The sequence below is a fragment of the Anser anser genome (assembly GCF_964211835.1).
Source record: "Anser anser genome assembly, chromosome: 8".
NCBI lineage: Eukaryota > Metazoa > Chordata > Aves > Anseriformes > Anatidae > Anser > Anser anser.
The window spans coordinates 29525506-29547310 of NC_139728.1; the positions used below are offsets into that span (position 1 = coordinate 29525506).

General features: G+C 54.9%; 1 protein-coding gene across 5 annotated transcripts; it reads right to left on the reverse strand.

The window, feature by feature from the left end:
* Positions 1–1072: 1072 nt before the first annotated feature.
* KANK4 (KN motif and ankyrin repeat domains 4) lies at positions 1073–21493 on the reverse strand. Of its 5 annotated transcripts, none has more exons than XM_083846102.1 (10): positions 21411–21493; positions 12759–12841; positions 10577–12487; positions 9524–9635; positions 7941–8171; positions 7264–7351; positions 6081–6300; positions 4177–4319; positions 2808–3008; positions 1073–2442 (listed from the first exon to the last, which is right to left on the reverse strand). In XM_083846102.1, exons 2-10 carry the CDS (start codon positions 12772–12774, stop codon positions 2344–2346), a joined length of 3021 nt encoding a protein of 1006 aa, XP_083702228.1. In that variant the 5' UTR covers positions 12775–12841; positions 21411–21493; the 3' UTR covers positions 1073–2343. The 5 variants fall into 5 exon arrangements, with proteins under 5 accessions (XP_083702228.1, XP_083702230.1, XP_083702232.1 ...); XM_083846104.1 differs by lacking the exon at positions 21411–21493 and adding an exon at positions 18788–19719; XM_083846106.1 differs by lacking the exon at positions 21411–21493 and adding an exon at positions 17666–18774.
* Positions 21494–21805: the final 312 nt, after the last annotated feature.

Below are 21805 nucleotides of genomic sequence, written 5' to 3' on the forward strand. Positions count from 1 at the left end.
CCCTTTGGAGCTAATCAGGCTCGATGGTGAGCCTGTGAAGATCATTAGATTAATTTCTTTCCTTGCTGTGACTTAATTGTCTCCATTTGTACTGCTCAGAGCTCATGCTGGGGATGTGTTTTTGCTTGGCTATATTTAGTTCGATTTCCACCATGCTATCAAAATACAGAAATTTGGGCTGGCTCTCGGGTGCTTCGTGACATTGAGATCCTGGGGATGATTTTCCAAATGGGAGCTGCTCCAAGGGCCCCCGCGGGTCGCACGCTGCTTTTACGAGTTTTGCCTTATTTTACGTAGCACCTGGCCTGCTCCTGCTCTGGGAGCATCTCGCAGGCTGAGAAGTCCCCCGGGGAGAAAGTTTGAGGGGAAAAGAGGAAATATGAGGCCAAGGAATGAAAATAAACATCCGGGGGCTGCGTGCGTTGAGCAGCCCGGGCTGTGGGGACAGAAATGCGAGGGAAGAGGGGAGGCAGGGGAAAGGCTGCAACCACTGCGTCTCCTCGGCGCAGAGCCACAGCACGCCTCAAATCAGGTGTTCTGTCCCCAAATTGTGCGGGGGTGAGCTCGGCGTCCCGAGGGGTCCTGCAGGCGGGCAGCTCTTCCAAAGCGACCCCGCTCCTCTGCGGAGGTTCTCCCACGTTCCTCACTGGAGGCCGGGAAGTTCAGCTCCCGCTGGGGGGCTGCAGGGTAAGCACCGGATCCCTCCCGCGCTCTCAGCACCAGAGTCATGGGAAAAACTTGGTGGAAATGGTCATGAAATGGCGATTGCGGATTTTTGTTTGCAGCTGGGACCAGTGGAGAAGCTGCATGGAGGGGCAATGGGTGCTCAGTGCCCAGGAGGTAAATAGGGGCAACTCCTGAAAAAAAAAATAATAAAAGAAGCCCTGGCTGTGCCTGAAGAAGCTAAAAAGTGAGTGGTTTAATGAAGTGTGTGTATGTGCAGTGCGCCAGGGGCTCCCTTCTCGGCCCTTTTGCTTTTGGAGGTCTGCCTTTGGAGGTCTCTCCATCCCTTCTGCCTCACACCCGGCGAGTGCTGCCCTGAGGGTAACAGGTACAGGAGCAACCACAGGTGGAAGTTTAACTCGGGTTTATTCATACAGGAAGAAGGTAACTCCACTGGGGATGGGGTAAATAAAGGCAAATGGATGTTCTGCGTGGCGAGCGCTTCTGCCTTAAAAAAATGACGGAAGCAGAGAGAATGGAGCAGACACCAGATGTCAGCTGAAAGAAGATTTGCTTTCAGCAGAGGAGATCCCCCGTCAGGGAGCTGTACTGTGTGCTGTCAGCTAGGGGCCAGTGACCGCATCCAGGCCCGACAGGGAGCATCCAGCAGGTGCTGACCCGTGACACGGCCCCGCGACATGACATGGCACCGCGACACAGCACTGCGACATGCAGAGACCCACGGCAGCGTGGAGCTGGTTGGAAAGCAGGGGCTGAGCCCTCCCTCGCTCTCTGTCAGCAGGATTTAAGAAAAAAGCCTGCCCTATGTGTTAGCGGGGGTGAGGCTGGACCAGACCCCTCCATCCAACCCCACCTCCTGGGCTGAGGTGGGCACCCAGCAGCCCAGGGCGAGGGGAAGCACGGCACGGCGCGGCTGTTTGCCCGCTCATCACCGTGTCGCCCTGGGCCTGGGTGATGCCAGCAGGGACCTGGCCGGGATCGCTGCTCCTCGCACTGCGCCCAGGCTCCGTGCATGCCGATGGGTGACGTTTCCCTGTCGGCTCGAGCTTAATTAGAAAAAAATTAGAGCCATATGGTTATTATGAATCCAGGCAAAACAATGTCTGTGTGTTTGGGTCTGCTGTACTCAAATATTTTCCTACAGCATTAATTTTTAATTCTTACATCAGGCCCGCATAAGCAAACATGAACGGGATTTTATGTCTCCCATAATCCATCCAGCTCGTGTTTGTTGTTACCTACACTGACTAATCACTGCCACCTTCTACACGGGGAAGAGCTAATAATAAATATTAGGACACAAACTTACAAGTTAAATGCGATACAGGTAAGTGCTTGATTAAAAGGCCAGCCGCCACCTAAGGCTACCACGACTAAGTGTTGCTTTCTAATGGGCTTTCCTCCTTCGATTCGGCCGCCGGAGCCGTGCGGAGAGCAGAGCACGGTGAGCGTTAACACAAGGCAATCCGGAAATCGAACTCTCCAAACCACCATTTGAGCCACTTGTGGCAACAGGCATGGCTAAGGCTACACAAGCAGGTTAATGAGGAGAATTAGGCTCCAGGCATGGCTGCGGGTCATCAACCCCCGTGTACTGCGAGAGCCTCGGTGCCGTGAGGCCGAGCCTCTCCGTCCTGGCCTCCTCCTCCTCGCTCGGCGTCAGGCGGAGGCGCTGGGGCCGTGCTGGGCGCGACGCAGCAGCGCGGCGATGTCTCCGCGGGCGCTCCTCTGGGCAAGGGACAGCGCCGAGTCTCCGTCCTGAGGGAGGGACAGGTGGGCAGCACTCAGATGGGCAACCCGTGTGGCTGTGGCCCACCCGAAGACAATTAACCCCGGCCAAAATCAATCAGCACAACCAAAATGATCAGCCCACAAGTGATGCGGCCCTGGGGCTGTTCTGAGGGGACTGCGCCAGGCTGGGCCCCTTGCCCCAGGGCTCTGGCTGGGATGTGAGGTGCTGCTGTGCCCCAGGCAGGGGCATGCCGCTGAAAGCAGTGCCCTCAGTAGAAAGCGGGCAGAAATTGTCGTTTCCCACTTAAAACGTGTCACTTAGGATGTCAAACCCACGTGAGCCCTCCCGACGCGAGGCACTGAGGCTGTGCCGGGGCCCGCGCGCGCCTCACCTTGTCCGTCAGCGCGAGCTGGCAGCCGGGCTGGGCCAGCAGCAGCCTGACCATGTCGGCGTTGCCCTGCCGGCAGGCCACCATCAGCGCCGTGGTGCCATGCTCGTCCTGCAGGTTGACGTCGGCCTGGCAGGACAGCAGGGCCCGCACCATGTCCTCCCGCTCGTGGCTCACCCCCAGCATGAGGGCGGTCTGGCCTCCCTGTGAACGCACCCGCAGCTCAGCACCGCTTGCCCCGTGCCTACTGCCTGCCCGCTCACACGGGTGTTATAACAGTGCATATTCCTACTGCATTTGTAACAATATCGCCTGTTATTACCACATATATATTATTATAACACACATTCCTGTTGCGTATATAATAGCAGTGCATGTTACTGCATACAGCCTATGGTATTTATATTATAATCATGCATATTCTTATTGCGCACCATGTATTGTTACATATTGTTATTATGGCACATTATTGTATATTATTCCATACTACTGTTAAATAACACTGGGGCTGTCAGAGGTACTGGCAACAGACCTCTCCTTGTTAGCAGCACGGCTGCACCGAGGCTCTGCAGCAGCAAAAAATCACCCAGCTCCCAGCTTGTCCCAGCCACGGGTCCCCCTCACCCTGCTGGACACTTCAGCTTAGGTCTGGACTAACTTTTAGGGCTGTTTGAAAGCAGAGCTGGATGAAGGCATTGCCACCGCTGAGACCCAAAGGTGTGTCTCTACAACAAAATGGCTGCCTGCCAGGAAAGCAGGCCCAGCTCCCGGACCTGAGGTCCACACCGAACCTGGTACCGCTTCTGCAGATGTTAACTTTCTAGCTCCGGAAAACTATTTTGCAAAATTTTCAACCTTTTTTTTTGTTTGTTTGTTTCTTAATATTTATCCAGCTCTCGCCTCACTTCGCAGGGAGCCGTGGGGTGGCCACTGAGCGATTTAGCTGGGGTTGCTTTCGTAATTTTTGGAAAACAGCAACTCCTACCCAACATCTACCTCTGAGCCTCAGCCTGCGGTTCATGCAGTACAAGTCACTGGAATTACACCCCCCGGAAATGTGCCTGGGGACACGATGTTGAGGGGGGTTATTCCCTCACCAGCGTGTTTTGCTCAGCCACAGTCTGAATTTATGCCGCACCCGCCCCCTGCGCTGCCCACCCGCTCAGATTTCACCAAACCCTCAGCAAACATCTCCCAGGGCCGCCTCCTCCGGCCAAACCTCCTGGCTCTCCTTCCAGCCCGGCCGACTGTGGGAACAACAGGAATTTGGCCATTGTGGTTGTAAACAAACGAGCAGGAGCTCGGCCGGCTTTGGTTTGGGAACATTTTTGCCAACCACGCGAGCCCTGCAGACCCCCTGCACCCCACGCACCTGGGCGGCTCGCACGTTGACGTCCCCCTCCTTCAGCAGCCTCATCACCACGGCCATGTCCTCGCTCGTCTCGGCGGCCGCCAGCGGGGTTAGCATCACGGCCGTGTAGCCCGCTCGGTTCGGCAGGTCCAGGCGGCAGACCCCTGGCAGGGGCGGCACAGCGGGGGCGAGAAGGGTTCAGCCCCGCCAGGAACCACCCAGAGGAGGGAGCCGAGGGAAGGGAGAGCAAAAGGGAGACGCGCGATGTGTGGCGTGGAAGGATAAGGTGGCTGTGGCCGCAAGGCCAGCAGTGCTGCCTGCACTGGGGGGAAGGATCTGACCGAGAACCGAAGCTCGGTCAGCAGCAATTTTCATAGTTATACAGGATTGAGCCTTATCTGCATTGCATATCCATTCATTAAGGGTCTTGTTAGCACAGCATTAAACGACCTTTATGTATGTTGCTACATTTAATTATAATTCCTGAGGTCAACTCAATTAACTTTGATGACCAAATTATAGCCTAAAACAAAAAATGATAGTGGATAATTTTATGCCCTGGGCACCCACCAGGTGTGGAGCTGTTTGTTTTACCTCCTCAAAGGAGGGAGCAGCAGAAAGGTGAAGGTCCCCTAAGGGCGCTGCACACCTCATCTTGCCACGCTTTGCTCACCACTGGTGTTTAGCACCGCTGGCTCAGAGGAGCTCTGGAAGTATTTTCTAAGCTCTGTCCTGGTGGCTGGCACGTCCACAGGGGATTTGGGAGCTCAGCGCCATCGTGTGCATTGCCACCAAGAGTGTCTCGACAAGGAGCACTCTCTGCTGAGCCTCTCGGCACCAAAAATCTTAGAGTGTTTTATACTCTGGGATTTCAGGCCTGGTTTTTAATCTGTTTAATTTCCAGGCGAGGCTCTTATGCTGGCAGTCTGACCACCGGATATCTCCACAGCTAATCACTGAAGAAATGGATGAATTTCATAGCAAAATGCAGTTTTTACTCTGAGGCCTTTCTCATGCTGTTCTCAAGGACTTAATATATTTTTTTTTCAAATTGAAGGGCCTGTGTCCAGCTACAAGGATCCCACTGGCACATGGTCTCCAGAAGCACGCTGCTCCCCGTGTTTTGGGTCAGGGCAAGCTCCTGTGACAACAAGCCAGCAAGCCTGTGACAACAATGGGCACATAGATGTGTATGATAATATGCCATTTCCCTAACATTTAACGATTGTCTTGCCCATGAAAAGAGGCCAAAGTGCCTCTATTCTTTCTGAAAGTGCGTGCATTTTTTTTCCCCCAGTACACTCTCAGCTGAAAGTCTCTTTCTTTGCAATGCGAGCTGAAAGTTCAATAGTTTAAAATGCAATTTTCCTGCAGTGCTGTGAGCTTTGTTACACTCGGGTCTGAGCCCCCAGCGCCAAGCCACAACATGGCACTGGCTGCTACAAGATGCTGGGGGAGCCCCTGGAGGGACCAAGCAGTGCAACCATCCCATCCGTTCCCCTTGCCCACAGCAACCCTGAGCCATTTCCAAAGCCCTCAACACTAATGAGCCTTAATGCTCTTGATGGGCCTCAGCTGGGACCCTCACACACACCCATGAGCTATGCAGGAGGGTGCTGGTCTCCAGCTCACACACATCTCCTGGATGGACCATGGATGGCCCCATGCTTGTCTGCTGGAAGGCTCCCAGGCATGTCGGTTGTAGTTGGTCCCCAGCCCACCTCCCTCTGCTCCTGACTGGACTTCCCGGGGGGACCTGAGACCCCATTCACCATTTGCCATGTGTCGATGGACCCCGCTACCTGGCTCTGCCCACCACGGTCAGGCCCAGTGGGACCATGCCCTGTCAGTGAGAGCAACACAAAATGTCCTCCGCACCCGTACCCAACAAAAGCCATTGCCAAGCAGAGCGCTGCTGCTCCTACCTGTGTCCAGCAGGAGCTTTGCAATCGGGAAGTTGGAGTGGGAGACGCTGTAGTGAAGAGCTGTGTTGCCGTTCCTGTCAGCCAGGTTGACCACCGCCTCCAGGAGCTGCGGCTGGATGGCTCCCAGCGCCTGGAGGTAGGCTGCGACCGCCTCGGGGCTGGAGGACTTGCGACTCGACACCCGGAACCACTCCTGGCAGACGGTGCTGAGGACGTGCCGCTGCAAACGCCACCGTCACCTTACCCCCGGGCTCTGGGCGAGCCAACACCCGCTCCCCGCCTGCCCTGGTGTCTCACGTGCTGACCGTGTGGTGAAGCACCTACCCGTGACCCAGCCTAGCTCTTAAATTAATTCCTTTTATCAAAATAAAAGCAATAAAACACCCAAAAATTGCTCCACCACCTCAAATCCACAGTGACCACTGGCCCTCCAGGGGCGGGTCAGGGCTGTCCTGCCCCAGGAGCAGCCAGGCCGCAGTTTGGGGCCTGCACCCCACATGGCACAGACCAGGCTCCGGACAGTCTCCTTCTCCACCTGATACAGCAAAGCACCTCATGAGAGAACCACCCTTAAAAAAAATAAAGTCCAAAATATGTTAAAGCTTAATGAGCAGCCACTGGAACCAATTAGTCACGGGGAGTCTCCCTGTAACTGTGTGTACTGCCAGGGCCATCACTTCTCAGAGGGGCTGAGCAAATTGCTTGCTGTCCAGATGGAGAAAAACGGGGGAGAAAATGGTGCTGTGAGTGGATTTGGAAGCATGGTGCTAAAAATCCCTTCCCAGCAGAGCAGAGGGGTTGTCATCCTGCAAACCTGCCGCTGCCCTGGCTCCTCGCCCTGCACCACTTTGTCCTGTGCTCTGGCATCTTCCAGCCAGTATTTAGCTTGTGGTTTTGTGATTGCTGTTATAACTTAAGGGGGAAAGGAATTTCCTGTGGTAACATGAATGAGTAATCAGAGAAAGCTTTCATCTTCTTCTTCTTCTTCCCCCCCCCCCCCCCCCCCTTCCTTTCTTTTTGGCTATTCTAAACCAACTCAGAGGTTATCCTGTCCCATCTCCTTACCAAGCTGTCCATGGCATGGTAGGGCACAGCCTATAATGCACCGTTAGGATAATCTTATCCATTAAACATAACAGAGAGTGGGAACTGCATTTGAAATTTGATTGAAAAATATCTGTACCAGATGCTTGTCGCTTGTGGTCCTTATTTCTGAGAGGTGCTGGCTGAGCAGCTGGCAGTCGGCAAGGAAATCTTCCAAGGGTTTGCATCTAGAGGGAAAATACTTTTGTAAGCCCAACATGAAGCAGAACTTGCAAGTGGCATTGAGGCAGGAAGGATATTGTGCAGTTTAGGTCAGAATACTTTAAACGTTTATTTAAGCACTTAACTTTAGGGACACAGGTTGTCCCATTGACCTGAATCAGATTTTAGATACAAAGTCAAGCACTTTTTAAAGTCTTTAAGTCCAGAGTCTCATATCTGTACGAACTTCATCTTTTACAAGAATCCTTAAGCTGGAAAAAGAAATTTTATCCCTGAATCTGCAAAGCACTTGACTTAGAAAGTTTACTTGAGGAGGGAGAAATGAGCTAATTCTCACCAAATATGACTCACTCCGCCTTTTCCACAATCAACTGTTGGGCCTGAATCAATCCCCACTAGATTGTGTAGTAACTCAGAAAATATTTAGCTCTTTAAAAGCCTTTTCCCGTGTCTCCAGAAGCCAACAACTGCCTTTCCACTGAGGACATGAAGCACCATCCCCAGCCCTGCAGGAGTGACCAGACAAAGTGCCATACCTCCTGGGGTTTTAGAAATGCCATGGAAAGCACGCTCACTCCTCGGCTTTCTGGTTACCTGTCAGCCTTGTGCTCAGTGCCAGGCGTTGCTTCTGCCACAGGCTCCTGCAGGTCATCATCTTCACGTCTCTCCTGCGAGGAGGTGCCTGATGAAGCCCCCTTGCTTTCACCTCCACCTTCCTCCTGTGTGGGCTCCAAACCGCCAGCTCTTCTCTCAGTCTCGCTCTCCGCGTCCCCCTCCGATGGGCTGTCTTCGCAACTTGTGTCTTCGCTTGAAGTCGTTTCGTAGCTATTTGAGGACACCACATGTTACTCACTCCTCTCCCATCGGCAACCACAGGGCCTGACCAAGACTCATTGAAGACACCCCCTGACTCCAATGGGCCTTGGATGAAGCCCGGTGTGATACACAAGTTAGAAGGTTAGAGCCACAGCCAAACCTGGGGTTAGTCTTTTTTTGTCTTCTTAAGGCAGCGGGAGCACAATAGATGCAGTTAATTAGCAGCAGGCAAGGTTACTTCAAGGACTGCTTGGTTGGTTTGAAGGGATGGCCACCACACCAGCCCCAGCATGGCCAGGCGAGGGCTCCATGCCACCCACCCACCACGAGAAATATGGGCAGGTGGCATGTTTGGGGGTGGCAAACTTGAGGACCACTAGGCAAAAACCGTGCTTGCTCCTCCAGCAGGGACTTGAGTCCACCTTTCAAGTAGCTCTGCTAGAGACACCTCTCATGATTGTCCGAAAGTATTAATAACAATACTATTTTCCATGAGACAGAACATTTAACTCTGATGGATCCTTCTCAAACTTGTCAGGATTCCTCTACTTACTACACATTTTACCCCTACATTTCAGTGACTGTTAGTAGAAGCTCTACTCAACAAGAGTGAGTAAAACCTGATGAAGCCAAGAGCAGTAGCCACTGAGCTGGAAACTGGGTGGGGAAGTACCTGTGAGCAGAAACCAGCATTTAACCTTGCACACATAGCTGTGTGCTCAGCAAAGGGAAAGTGAAATTTCTGCCCTCTCCAATGCCAGCACAAGTGTTTCTTGGTAGAAGAGGTGCCCGTGCTGCAATCAGAGCTGCATCTACAGCACATGTTGTTGGATCCAGTTAGCTCAAAGGCCGAAGCGAATTCAATACTGGATACACAGGGAACTGCTTATTGGAGCACAAACTAAAATACAGATCTCCTTCACCCCAGGACAATTCCTTGTTTACTGATCGTTTTTTCTCTCTCCCAGAACCAACTTTTGTTGGCCGTTGCTGGAGTGCAGGGGTAGGTTAGTGGCAGCGTGCCCACCCAGGCAATGCATACCTCCTCCAAACCCACCCAAGTTAGTGGACATCGTCCCATGGGCCCAGCTGGGTTTGGATGAAGCCCGAAAAGATTGGTGTGCAGAGTATCGGTCCCCAGGGGTGTCTCTTAGTGCCCTGAAAACACCAACATCCTGGTCTTTTCTACAGGGTTACTTACAGGTTATCAGGTTAAAGAAGGGATAAAAGAGGCTCCATTTCAAATGGCCTTTTAATCAAGAGGTTTGGAGAGGAAAAGAGGAGAAAAAGAATGACTTCTTCAGCGATACAGAGGACGTTACATGTTAAAAGGCAGTTTTATCTTCTCAGCAGATGCTTACCCACCATTTACCCCAACAAACTGAAGATTCTTTTTGGTCCCATTGCCTCCTGCATGGAAACCATAACCCTTCTTTTTCATGATAGATTTAAGACTTGTGGTTGGAGAGATTTCTAGCAAAATACAAAGTAACAGATTAATTAAGCAGTTGTGCCATAATTATCAATGATTATTCGCAACCTGTAGCAACAAACTACAAATCATAACCGTAAGCATCTTAGTACTTCATCTTACAAGATTCTTTTTACACCTTGCAAAAAAGCTGATGTATCTGGCCACAATCTGAACCTGCCTGGACACCTTAAAAATACAGGTCTCAAACATCTTCAAGTGGCTGGGAATAGAAAGTGACTGGGAATTATATATGTGTTCTGCGAATATAAGTAGGCTTTACTCTTGTAATATTTTTTTTCCCAATATTTATGTTACAGCCCCGCCCATAATACTATATGGATGAGTCTTTCCATCGGAGTTTGAATCGTCTCACTACGTATTGCTATTACAGGTCACAGCTATTTGTGAGGTCCTTCTGACAGTGAACAGGGAGCCTTCCGTTTTGGATTCTCAGCTTTATAAAGCTAAAATTATTCTGTTTGAACAGCTGTGTGACTGGGACAGGTCTGTTCCCAGCCTAGCTGCTCAGTTCGCTTGAACTGGTTCTGGTTCTGGTGAACTGATTTACCCCAGAGCATCTGATCCCTGCATGCTTGCAAATTGAGGTGTCCAACTGAGAAAAATGGCAAGCGGGGTTATTTGATGGAACAGCCACAAGGATGGCCACTTTTGGAAGTGATCCTTTGTATGACTGAGTCACAGCTTTTATCAGCTTTTACATATTTTTGTTTGCTTTTTAATTTATTTATTTTAAGGTCACATGGCTTATGAAGACAGGAGATTTGCCTTCCTCAAACATACATTTTTAGGAGGGGCTATTTCTGATCTCTTGCATACTTGTTACACCTCTGAGCTCCACTGCATTGCACCTGCCTGACGCTCCATTAAATGGGGAGAGATTCAGCCCGGACACGTTGAAACCTATGCCAATGTTATTTACCCAACTGTTGATAGTGCGTGTTCGAATTCTCCTTATCTGCTGGCCTCTGCGTAGAGTAGGCAGACAGCAACGAGTTTAAGGAATTAACTAATTGGTTCTGGATGGAGCTGAGCTTGGAGGCCGGCTGTTTGATAGCGCTTGCTAGCTCGGGGTAGCCATGCTCCAAACACATCCACTGCTCCTGCAGCAGCTCCTGGATTTTCTTTACATATTGGCCTATGGGGTCAACAGCAGGGAAATCTTTGTGGTCAGGGTGACCATCATCTTCCATCCCATCTTCAGTTTTATCTTCATCGAAGCCTGCCTTGGTTTTGCCTGTGTTTGAGTCAGTTTTTGTTGCTCGATAGCTTGCCGCAGTCGCTGCATGAGCAGTGAGACTCTGGGTATCGTAGTTATTTCTCTGGTTTTGGTTGTCATCGCTGAATTGCTCGTCAATCTTCAGCTCAGTTAAGCACGGGGCATGAAAGCCAGGCTCCAGGTCAGCTTCGGTCTCTGTAAGCTCAGCAAAATGTCCAGGTCCCTCTGTGCCACCACCTGCCCATCCCTGCTCTCCCTGAGCACTCACCTCCACCGCCCGTGAGTTCATGTTGTCTGCTCTGTGCACACCGCACCCGATGGATTTGGTGGAGAGCGGGATATTTACATTCACACCCTTGTCATGGGCTTCCTTGGAGCCATTCACGTGTGAGGGTTCGGTGTTCACCGCAGCGTCGTAGTACTGCAACGTGCTGCTGCGCCGCCCAGATGGTGCCGTGGCCACTTGCGTGTTCTCCCGGCACAGCTGTTCTTCCAGCTGGGCTTTGGAGCTGGCCAGTAACTTGATGCTCTTCTCCTTTTCCTTGATCTCATGATCCTGCTGCTCCAACACTGCTCTAATCTGCTCCAGCTCTTCTTTCTTCTTGCTCAGCTGTTCCTCCAGCATGGCAATCTGCTGCTTCAGAGCGGCGATCCCACCAGGCTCGCCTGCCTCTCCTCCCCGCTCCTCGTCCTCTTGAGTGCGGGCACCCCCGTATTCATCTTCCTTCAGCACACTTGGAGCGATTTCACTTATGCTTTTCTCCACTCTCCCAGGGCTCACGCTTCCCTCTGCGAGCTGGGGGGCACCCGGCGAGGCTGGCACCGCGTCGGCAGCATCGCCCTCCTCGGCCCCGCTCTCCACCACCACCTGCAGCTGCTGCACCGCGGCGTGCTGGCCCTGCCATGGGGGCTGTGCGGGTGCCCTCTCCTTGGGGACCTCCCCGTGCCAGTTCTCCCGCACGGGGCTGCCTTTCCCTGGCTGCTCCTGCTGCTGCAGGAACGAGTCCTGGGGCAGGCTCGAGGTGATGCCGTCGGGTGAACGCAGCGCGGGACGAAACGTGCTTTCAGGGCAGCTCTCATTGTCACCAGGCTGGGAGGGTGACCGGAGGGGACACAGCCCGCACCCATCCCCAGCCGGGGGCTGGCCGGGCGGCAGCGCCGCGGGCATGCTGGAGGCTCGCAGCAGCTGCGGCCGCCCCTGGAGCTCGTCCTCCCAGCGCACCAGCTCAGCATGCCGCCGCGTCTCGGCCAGGAGGGCTTTCCTGCGGTAGCTGGGCTCCTCGCCGGGCACGGGGGGCCGCGGCGTCTCCTCTGCCCCCAGCGATGCCTTGCGCTGTGCGCGGCACGAGGTGGCCAGCCAGCCTGGGCCAGCGGCGGCCGCGTACCCGCGGGAGCCGTTCTCGGGCAGGCTGAAGTTTCGGGGCAGCGTGCTGAATTTCGGCTGCTTGGCTTTGCGGTGGATGTGGACCCTCCTGATGGTGTTCCCTTTCTCAATGTCGTCCACGTACTTCAGGAAGTCCAGGTCCAGGTGGAAGCCGTACGGCGTCTCCACGGAGTAGGGGAGGCTTCGGGGCTGCTGCCCGTCCCCGTTGGGCTGGGGCGGCTGGCCGGTTGCTGAAACAACCATGGGGAAAAGAAAAAAGATTGAATTTTGGAAAGCTGCTAGATCAAAAATAACATGAATTAAGTAGGTGTTCAGAGCAGGAGGGAAATGACCACGACAAGCTCCGCTTTGACACTCCTGGCCCTAGTGTGCATCTACAGAAAACAGTTAATCTACAGTATTTCTGGTAAGAAAATTACTTCCGGGCTTGGTTTTTTTTTTTTTTTGGTGTGGGTTTTTCAAGAAACGAACAAGGAAACAAACATCCCGTGACGGCCGTACCATCTGTCTTCTCCATGGTGTGGTCTGGTCAGGCTGTCAGTGCCCCATCCTCTGACAAGCTGCGGCAGATGAGCTGGTTCGCCCTTGAAAAAAAAGAAACAATTTTAATGTAAAAAAGCCCCATCATCTGAACTTAATCCATCCTTAAAGCCTTCCACTTCTTCACAGGACCCCCCTCGCTTCCTGTGCTCTGCAGCCTGGCTGTGCCTGCTCAGCACTTCCAAGCGTGCTCGAATCAATAGCTCCTTCGCCGGCGGGAACCACTCACAGCCACATCCCAGGGAGCTCCTTCTGATGAAATATCCCTGCATTATGGATGGTTTTCACTGTGAAAGAGAATGGAGAGGTGTTCAGGAGAATTTCCGTTGGGTTTGAGAGATGGCACAGGGGCTCTTTGCTGATTGCTGTAAGCTGGATGTAGTCTGCAACAGCTATCCTACATAAAATATCATCTCCTCTGAAAACAGCACGGGATATAAACGACACACAGAAGTGACTGGATTGCCACCTTAAAAAGAAATGCTTAACAACCAAAGATTTAAAGTAATGTTATAACAAAACTTAAAAAAAAGAGCATGAGACCTCACCACATTGCACTGAGACACAGACAAATTACGTTCCCATCAGGGAGGATCTTCGGGTGGAGATCTGCCTTTATTCCTGCTACGGGGCAAAAAAGTGAGTTTTTCTGTTGGAGATTTTCCTTCGAGCATCTAACACGGTTCCAGGCCAGCGAAAAGCTTCTTGTCCAAGTGCATCCCTGGCCCCAGGGGAATGGCAGGGCAGGGCCACGCAGCCCCCAGCCCACGCCAGGCTGGCCAGGCAGCTGGGAAGGTCGCCGGGGCTGCTCATTTCAGAGCCCCGCTCACATTCACCTCACTGACCAAACTCGCAGGGTCTGAATTCATTTTCTGCTCTTCGTGTTTTGCCTCCATAACCTCTAGCACTTGGCTGAGCTTCCAGGGCTCCCCACGAATGGGCTCAGGCTGCCTTTGCCCCTCGCTTTGCCTGATGCCGCACGTGTCTGGCCCCGGTCTCATTCGTCTTCCTGGGTTTGGAACTGTCTTTCAAGACCTCTGGCTCATTCCCCATCCCAGGAGAAGCTCTGCCTTGCTGGCCTTCTCCAGCCTGCGTCTTCCCAATTCTCTTTTTCTTACACGATCGTTTTTGCATTTTGTAGCTCCTTTTGTAGCTTTCTTCTGATGGAAACGGCGAGGTAAATGGGTAAGGGTGTACAGAGCACAGAGGTGCTGCTGTTATTCTCTTCTGGAAGCACTGAAATGACTTTTTAACTGCAACGTGTTTTAATGATGTTTTAACTACGACGGCGACCAGCCGGGAAAACGCCGTCACATCCCGCTGCGTTGTTAGCGTGGGATGGATGCTTGGAGAGATCAGAACCTGTCAGAGGAACCATCAGTTCTGTCCTTACGCCAGACAAGTTCATGGTCAGTTTATGGCCCAAATGGAAAGCTCGGAGGGTCCCCAAGGCAAGGAGACCACCAGCGCTCTCGGGAACACCTCCGGGGCCGGCACCTCCTGCCCCGTGGAGCCAGCGCCGCGCGGACCGACAGACGCCTGGTGCGTTCCTGAATTAATAGCACTTTTGCTATGAAAGGCAACGTCTTCTGTCTCCTGCCAATAAATAGCAGGCGCCAAAACAAGCACTAATCTCTTCCTCAAATGTGTTTTTTTTTTAAGTTTTCTGATTACAGTCAATTACGGAGCGATTAGGAATCCCAGCTACGGTCCGACCAGCCACATTTCACTCCTCTAGGTCGTTTACTTAGAGGGAGGGGAAAAAACAAAAGCCAAGCAATAGGACGCTTCTTAATATCTAGATAATTACACCTAATTGGTTCCTTTATGAACTGGCTGGGTCCCAACTCTGCAGTCCAAATTGCTGCTACGACTTTTCTCTTTTGACCGACCTACTCCAAAATCGCCTCGTAACAGGATGTGGAGCATCCCCGGCCAGCTCGTTGGTGCTCCTGTGTCCCCCTTGAGCCATCCAGGAGCAGCAGCAGCAGCACCTTGGCCCTCATGGGTGCACTCGGTACCTGTCCTGGTGCACGGCAATGTCCTCGTGCGTGGTGATATCCTCGTGCATGGATGCGTCCTCATGCACAGCGGTGTCCTCACCCACTCACCTCACCCCCTCGGCTCTGGGAGTGCTCGTCCTCTGGCCAAGACTCGAGGATGGGCAGCACTTTCTAGTAAGTCTCCATCCCGCTACGCTGAGCCTGGGCCAGGTTTGGGGTTTTGCTGGCTCTCCCCCTGAAGGACACCGCTTTGCTCTCCGGGCAGGCAGCATCGCACACGCTGCAGCGCTGAATTTCAGCTTTACTGGGCAGAAAGGCAGCGGGGACGGCCAGCCCAGGTATGAGTGGCGTTCCCTTTCTCAAGGCAGCACGAATATATACACAAAAAGGGAAATCGAGAAGGCAACAGCACTGACCGAAGGCATCTCATTGCCGCGGGCAGCCGCTCGCAGTGGCAATGCGCTGCCTTTTACACAGCTGTGCCTGATGCTGCTTCTTTGCAGCCACATTTAACCCTTCCTTCCCCTGCACCCCTCCCTCGCTGTTCAGCCCCCCCTCCCCGCACCAGCAGAGACGAGAGCAGCATCGCAGCCTGCAAGATTTACAGAGCAAATTAACTGACCCGCAGAGACGAACAGATACAGATTTCACTCGCTGTGAGCATCTTGCTGGTGGTTTGAAATGAGAACCATTTAACCCTGCGACTACAGCAAGCAGATAACTCACCCCCGCTGAGCAGCGCATTAACACAGCCTCATTAGCTCTAGCACAACATTATTTTTTTTAGCTCTGCTTGTCGTTTTCTCCTGCACTGCAGCAACCGGCGTTCGCACCTTGTTGCAGCAGGAGAATGTCCGCCAGGACGGCGGCGTGTCCCGTTACCTGCTCGTGCTGCCCCTACCACGCGTGCCGCCCTCCGAGGGCTCCGTCCCCGCGCTGCGGGCAGCGGCTGAGCGCGCTGTGCCGCAGCCGCGCGGCTCCAGTTGTTAGAAAGTTGGTCAGCTGACCGGTGACCTTGCTGGAAAAGCAAATACAAGTTTACGACAAGGAGCACAAAAGAGGGATTAATTTTCCAGCAAGCCAGCGCATCGATCTCGCATGACCTTCCTGAGGACAGTTCGAGCCTGCTGCATCAAATTAGCCACTTTTCACGGCGCGTTTATCTGTTCCACAAAAACACCAAGTGCTGCTTGGGCTACCACCGGCATGTCCCCCTTATCGGGAAAGATAATGTATAAAAAGGTCAATTATTAACGAAACCCCTCCTATTATACCTGATGCTGCAGGCTGCGCCCCGGGCTGGCTCTCCGCTGGCTGCGCTTCGCAGGCTGCAGGCATTAGTTATTCTGCTCGGCGCCGGGCGCGGAAACGCAAGCAGCTGCCACAATTAAAAGGCAGCCTCTTGATTAGCAGCCGCAGCGGGCTCGGCGTTGCGATCAGTCCTGCTGCAGCCCCGCTCCCAGGCACTGCCGACCGGAGCAGGACGGGGCGAGCGGCGGCTGCCCTGCTGCAGGGAGGCAGGGGCACAGCCCCGTGCTGCCGGGGCCAGACGAACCAAGCCACCCTTTCGCACCGGGGGTACTGGTGCCAGCTTAGATTTCGGGTGGGCAGCCAGCCCCCGGGGCAAACACGGCGTGCTTTTGCCTGCTCGTGATAGTGCACATCCCGCAGCTCCTGCCCCGGGGTTTCCGTAGGGCTTTGCTGAATTGCTGGCACCCCCAGGCTGGCAACAGAGAAATAAAAGTCAGCTTCTGCTCTGAAGTTCCCCAAACGTGGCGCTTTCCAAGGCGGAGTTTCGGGCAGCAGTGCCCGCTGACGCCAGCTGTGCCCGCACCCACGTGGACCCAGGGTGCGAACGGGCCGGGACGGAGGATGTTCGGCGCGGGGCTGCTCCACGTGCCGGCTTTCGCCAAGGACTGGCAGCACGAAGCGGGGCCAGCGCCCTTCCCTAGGGCGTAGCACAGTGTAACCAAAGCAGTCGTGTGAGCAGGGAGAATGCCTGGAGGCACTGCAAGGCAGCGCTGCCGGCACTCCGTCTGCTTCTTCTTACGCGACTGCAAAGCGGGATTTTGCCCGCCGCAGCTTCAAGAAAAGCAGAGCTCTGCCTTTGCAGGAAGCCGAACAGCCAGGAAACGTGCAGAAACGGAAGCAGCGCGGCCTTGCGAGCGCTCCCCGAGGCATGGACGGGTTAACTTGTACTCGAGAACCGCGGGACAAGCCCCGGAGCCTGCCAAGCGCCGTCCTTCCCACGCCGCCACCGTCGGCACCCATGGGTCAAAGCGAGCTTCGGAGCACGCTGGCTCGTTGAGTGCTTTCTGCAAGTATTTTGGGGCGGATTCCTCTGGTTTAGTTACACTTGCACGTCTTTTCTGAGCATATTGACGGGGGTTTCACCACGCAGAGCAGCAGGACAGAAAAATAAACGCCTTTCTGTACGGCACCGACTTTAAAGTAACACTCACAGAATTGGTTTTTTTTTCCACTGAAAAAACCTAGCAAGAAACTTTGGTTTGTAGCATTTCCTCCTTGCAGTCACACACATCAGACCTACATTTTCTGCCAGATTCAATCCCCATGGGACTGGAGAAGGTCTTCAGGCCTGTGTCCCCATATGTAAGCGGCAACTGCGACTGAACGGAGTCAAAAACACGAATTAATTAACGACGGACTGGCACTTGATGGACCTAGGGCACCCAGCCCTGCCTGCCTGCATGCTCCACCCTGCTGAGTACCTTGCTCAGAGCAGGAGACGGGCACATTTCTCCCGGGCCATGGTCCCGAAGGCCCCGCCAGAGCGAGCGTGGGGCTGTCGTGTGTTCAGACACCCAGAGGGCTCCCGCGTGCCGCGCTCTGGCCGCCTCTCACCTTGTGCTCACTCAGGACAGGGGACGGCGGTCTCAAACCGCTGCTGCCTCACGTTACGGCGTTTGCTCCGCAGGCTGCTCCCGCGGATGGCAGGAACCAGACGTCCCCGAAACACCCCCCCGGTCCCTCCCCGTCCCCGCCGGGCCCGCCGCAGCCCCGGGGTGCCGGATGCTGCGGCGGGGAGCTCTGCGACCGCTCGGCACCGCCGGGAAGCGCTGCACCCAGGCGGTCTGCGGGCTTGCACAACGCCTGGCGGGCACACCGAGCACGGACACGGCCTCCCTCCCGGGGAATTGCTGCCGGAGGGATTTTCAGTTCGGTTTCACCACACGGGAGGAAAAGCGGCGCGCTGCCAGTCGGCCGGGGGCACCCGCACGGGTGGGAGCTCCGGCACGGGAAGGAGTTTCCTTCCAGGCGGAGAAATACAAGTCTGAAAACTCCGTGGCACTAACTAAATGAAAGCAGTCTGAAGGCCCGGCTTGCCTTGCTTGTTGGTATAATTAAAAAGGTTCGTACAAAGGGCGAGAAAGCAGGATTCCAGCGTAAGCCATTTGCAGCCTCAGCGGCCAGAAGGTGGCTTGTGAAGGTCCCCGTGCCTCCGCTTGGAGGGACTCACAGCGGAAGCAGCGATGGACGTGCCTGCAGGAATGCTGGCAGCCGAATAATTCGCCCAGCACCACTTATTGAACATCCCGATCGCTTCCAGGGTAACTGTGCAGCCCTCTGAGTCCGGCGGCACTCAAACGGCCGCCCCAGGCGCCCTGTCAAACAGCGCACTGACGGTGCGGATATCCCGATTTTATTAAGCTGCTTATTGCTGTTTAATAACAGCAGCGAGCTCCCTGCCAGCACGTCCATTAGGGACGGTTCAGGACGAGACGGGGAGTATCAGATGTCCCCGCTCCCCCTCTTTTATGGCTCACCGGCTGGGGAAAATGATCACATCCATCCCCTGCTCTGATAACCTCTGTTAGCTGACCTTCAGCTTGCTCCAGCTATGGTCTCAGAAAGGCTTTGGTCTGTTCTCACGGTTTTATCACGTTCCTTGAACCTGTGGCATTCTCCCTGAGGTCTCCTTTCCCAGAGCCAGGTAACGCAAAAAAAAAAAAAAAAGAAAACCACCTGCAAACATGAATCCGAAGCGCTCCGAAGTCAGAAGGCAAAGAAATTCGGAAGTTTCTCATTTCTCGCGTTTCCTCTTTCTGCCTCAATCCCTCCACTTTGGAGGCTTCTGGCCCTGCCCAAGCTGCTGATTTCCTTCTCCTTGACCGGGGATATGTCGTCCTTCGCTGCCCCGTTACCAGGTGTGGCCATCCATGGGGTCAGAGAAGCTGGCAGCGACTCAACGACAGCGGGGGCTGTCCTTGGCTTGGCCAGGAGTTGGTGCCCCCCAAATTTGGTGGAGGAGGAAGGGAAGGGAGGGTGCCCTGCTGCGTCCGCTCCCCTCGGTGCTTAGTCAGAGATGAAAACTCTGCGTTTGTGGAACTGGACAAACCCACAGCGATACATAAATAACACTTCCTAACCCCACAGCCTGAGAAAACTCAAAAAAAAAAAAAAAGCGCGCCTGTGGTTGCCCAAAGCGAGCTGTGGAGCCGGGCTCTGCTGTGGCTGGCGCTGATAAAGGTCCCTCCATCAGCACATCCCATCAGCTTCAGGGTGATTAAACCCAGAGCAGTCTTAAAAGCCCTTCTGCAGCTACACGGGACCCCGGCCACTGGAAACCCCTCTGCAGGCTGACGGGGGCAGCAGGGGACGGACGCGCCACCGCCCCGCAGTGCCGGCGGGCAGGGGGGCAGCAGTCGGGGCTCTGCGCTGAGATTTTTGTCCCAGCTCACGCTGCCGCTCCCCTCGCTGGTGCTGAGGCGCGTGTTCAACGGAGGAATGGGCTGAAATTATAGATTTAAACCAAGCTAATTCAGAAGACCGGAGCCACCCCGCGTTTCACATTTCTGACTCCAGCAACCCTTCATTTTGGCAGCGTATTATCGTAATAACTTGGTCCAGCTTCGTTTTCATGTGAAACCTCAGATGCGTAGGACTTGCAGACTCCGGAAACATTAATTCCACCGAGGCCTAAAATAAATACGGATTAAGAAGGAGCTCTCTGCATCTGGTTCCTCCCCGTCGCTTTGTCTCGGAGACGGCCGCGTGCGAAAAGTTGGAGCTGGGACTCCTCGCTCCCGCGCCCCAGCCAGGCTCACGTGTTCTTTGGGACCGACCGAAACCTGCACCTCGCTGCTCCCGGCATCGCTCGGGTGCCAAAATCGGGTGGTGTGCGGGGCGAGCCCCTGCCCCTCGTCCCTGGGGGCTGGCCGATCCCTTTGCTTTGGACCCAGAGCCACAAAGACGTGCTGTGAGCCAGGAGCATCCCCGGCACCGCGACGTGCCGGGGGGAATCTGTACAAAACCTCCACGGCCGAAGCAGCGGGGCACGGCCCAGGTTCTCCCAGCCGTGGGGTTTGTCGCTGCTGTTTCTGTTCACAAATAACTTGGAAACTCTCAGAGCGGGGAACGGGAGGGCCCCCGTGAGCACAGCACCAGGCTCACTCGCTTTCGTATTCCGGTTTCAGGATTATTTTAATTTATCCACCACCTGATCGCTCCTCAACCACAAATTCTCATGCAGCGAGCTGCTCATCACTCAGGCTGTCATTCTGGCAGATGTATTTATTTCTGAAGTATTACAGCCGAAGCGACAGCTAATCAATCACGGACCTGAGGGCACGGGCTCCCCCCTCCGAGTTGCCGTGTCGGGGAAGAGATCAGATTTTTCCGCCAAGTCCATCCCAAACCGAACGCGAGCCACAGGGACGACTACGAAACGGGCGCGAAGGTGGACGCTGGTATTTCCCCCGGGGCTGCCCTTCGCCCTGCCCTCTGCTGCAGTCCCTGCGCTGCGCGTGATGGATTTTCGGATGCTCGACCTTTCACTCGGAGCTAAATATTTTATTTCTGGGTTAGCCGGCGGACAAAGGAAACGCTTCCCAGCAGTGCCATGTCCCACAGCTGCGTGCTGAGGGTTATGTCTGCGTGTCCTGGACGGAGGCACCGGAGACGGCCCCGTGCGGGAGCGCCCTTGGGGAGGTGCACATCACGCGGGGCAGCTGCCTACCGCCTCGAGCCCACTCGCGTGGCTCTCGCCGTCATTCCACCCTCTTGCTGCCGCCACCTCATGCCTCCCCGGGGCACCTGGGGGATCTGAGCGCCTGGCCTCTGCCACACGGACCTTGGTGACCCAACCGCCGTCCAGCCCCGCACGGCAGCGCCCTGCTCACGCTCGGCGGTGGGAGCCAGGCGTCTCGGCGAGCTCAGCACCCCGAAGCGCGTGCTGGGGTGGTCGCTGCAGGGAGGCTGTGCCCGCGCCTCCGCTCGCTGTGGGGGTGCAACGAGCGGGACCCCCGCTCTCGGCCCCCCCAGGGATGCGACGCCTGCGGCGGTACCGGACCTAGGGCCAAGCCCCGCGGGACAGCAGGCTCGCGGAACCGGAGGCAGCAAGGAGTTACGGTGCCAGGAGTTTCAGCGGGGAACGGGGAGAGGATGGAGGACACCGGAGCCCCCCCCCCCCCCCGCACCCCAACACCCCCCGGCAGCATCCCCGCGCGCTGCGCATCCCCCTGCGCGCCCCCAAAAAGTACCCCGGGCACTTCTCCCCGCCCCTCCCCGGCCCCAAACACGGCCCCCCCCGGGACCGCGACCCCCCGATCGCCCCCCCAAACCCCCCCCCCCCCGGCCCCGGCCCTACCTGGCAGCGGCCGTGCCGCGGCCCCGCTGCCTCCTGCGGGCGGCCCCGGGCGCGGGGGGGGCGGAGCGGGGCGGGCCGGGGGCGGGCACCGGGGGGGGCCGGGGGGAGCAGGACAGAACCGCACTTTTTTTTTCTTTTCCTCTTTTTTTTTTTTTTTTTTCCCTTTTTCCCCCTTTTTCCCCCCTTTTTCCCTCTTTTTTCCTTTTTTCCTTTTTTTTCCCCCTCTTTTTTTTTTTTCCCCCTCTTTTTTTTTTTCCCCTTCTGAATGTGTTACTGTGCTGGGTTCCTTTTTTTTTTTTTTTTTTAATGTTTTATTTATACTTTTCTAGCCCAGCAACCCATCCTGTTTGCACAGATGCAGATCAAAAGCAGCGGGAAGGGGAACCGGGGGCCAG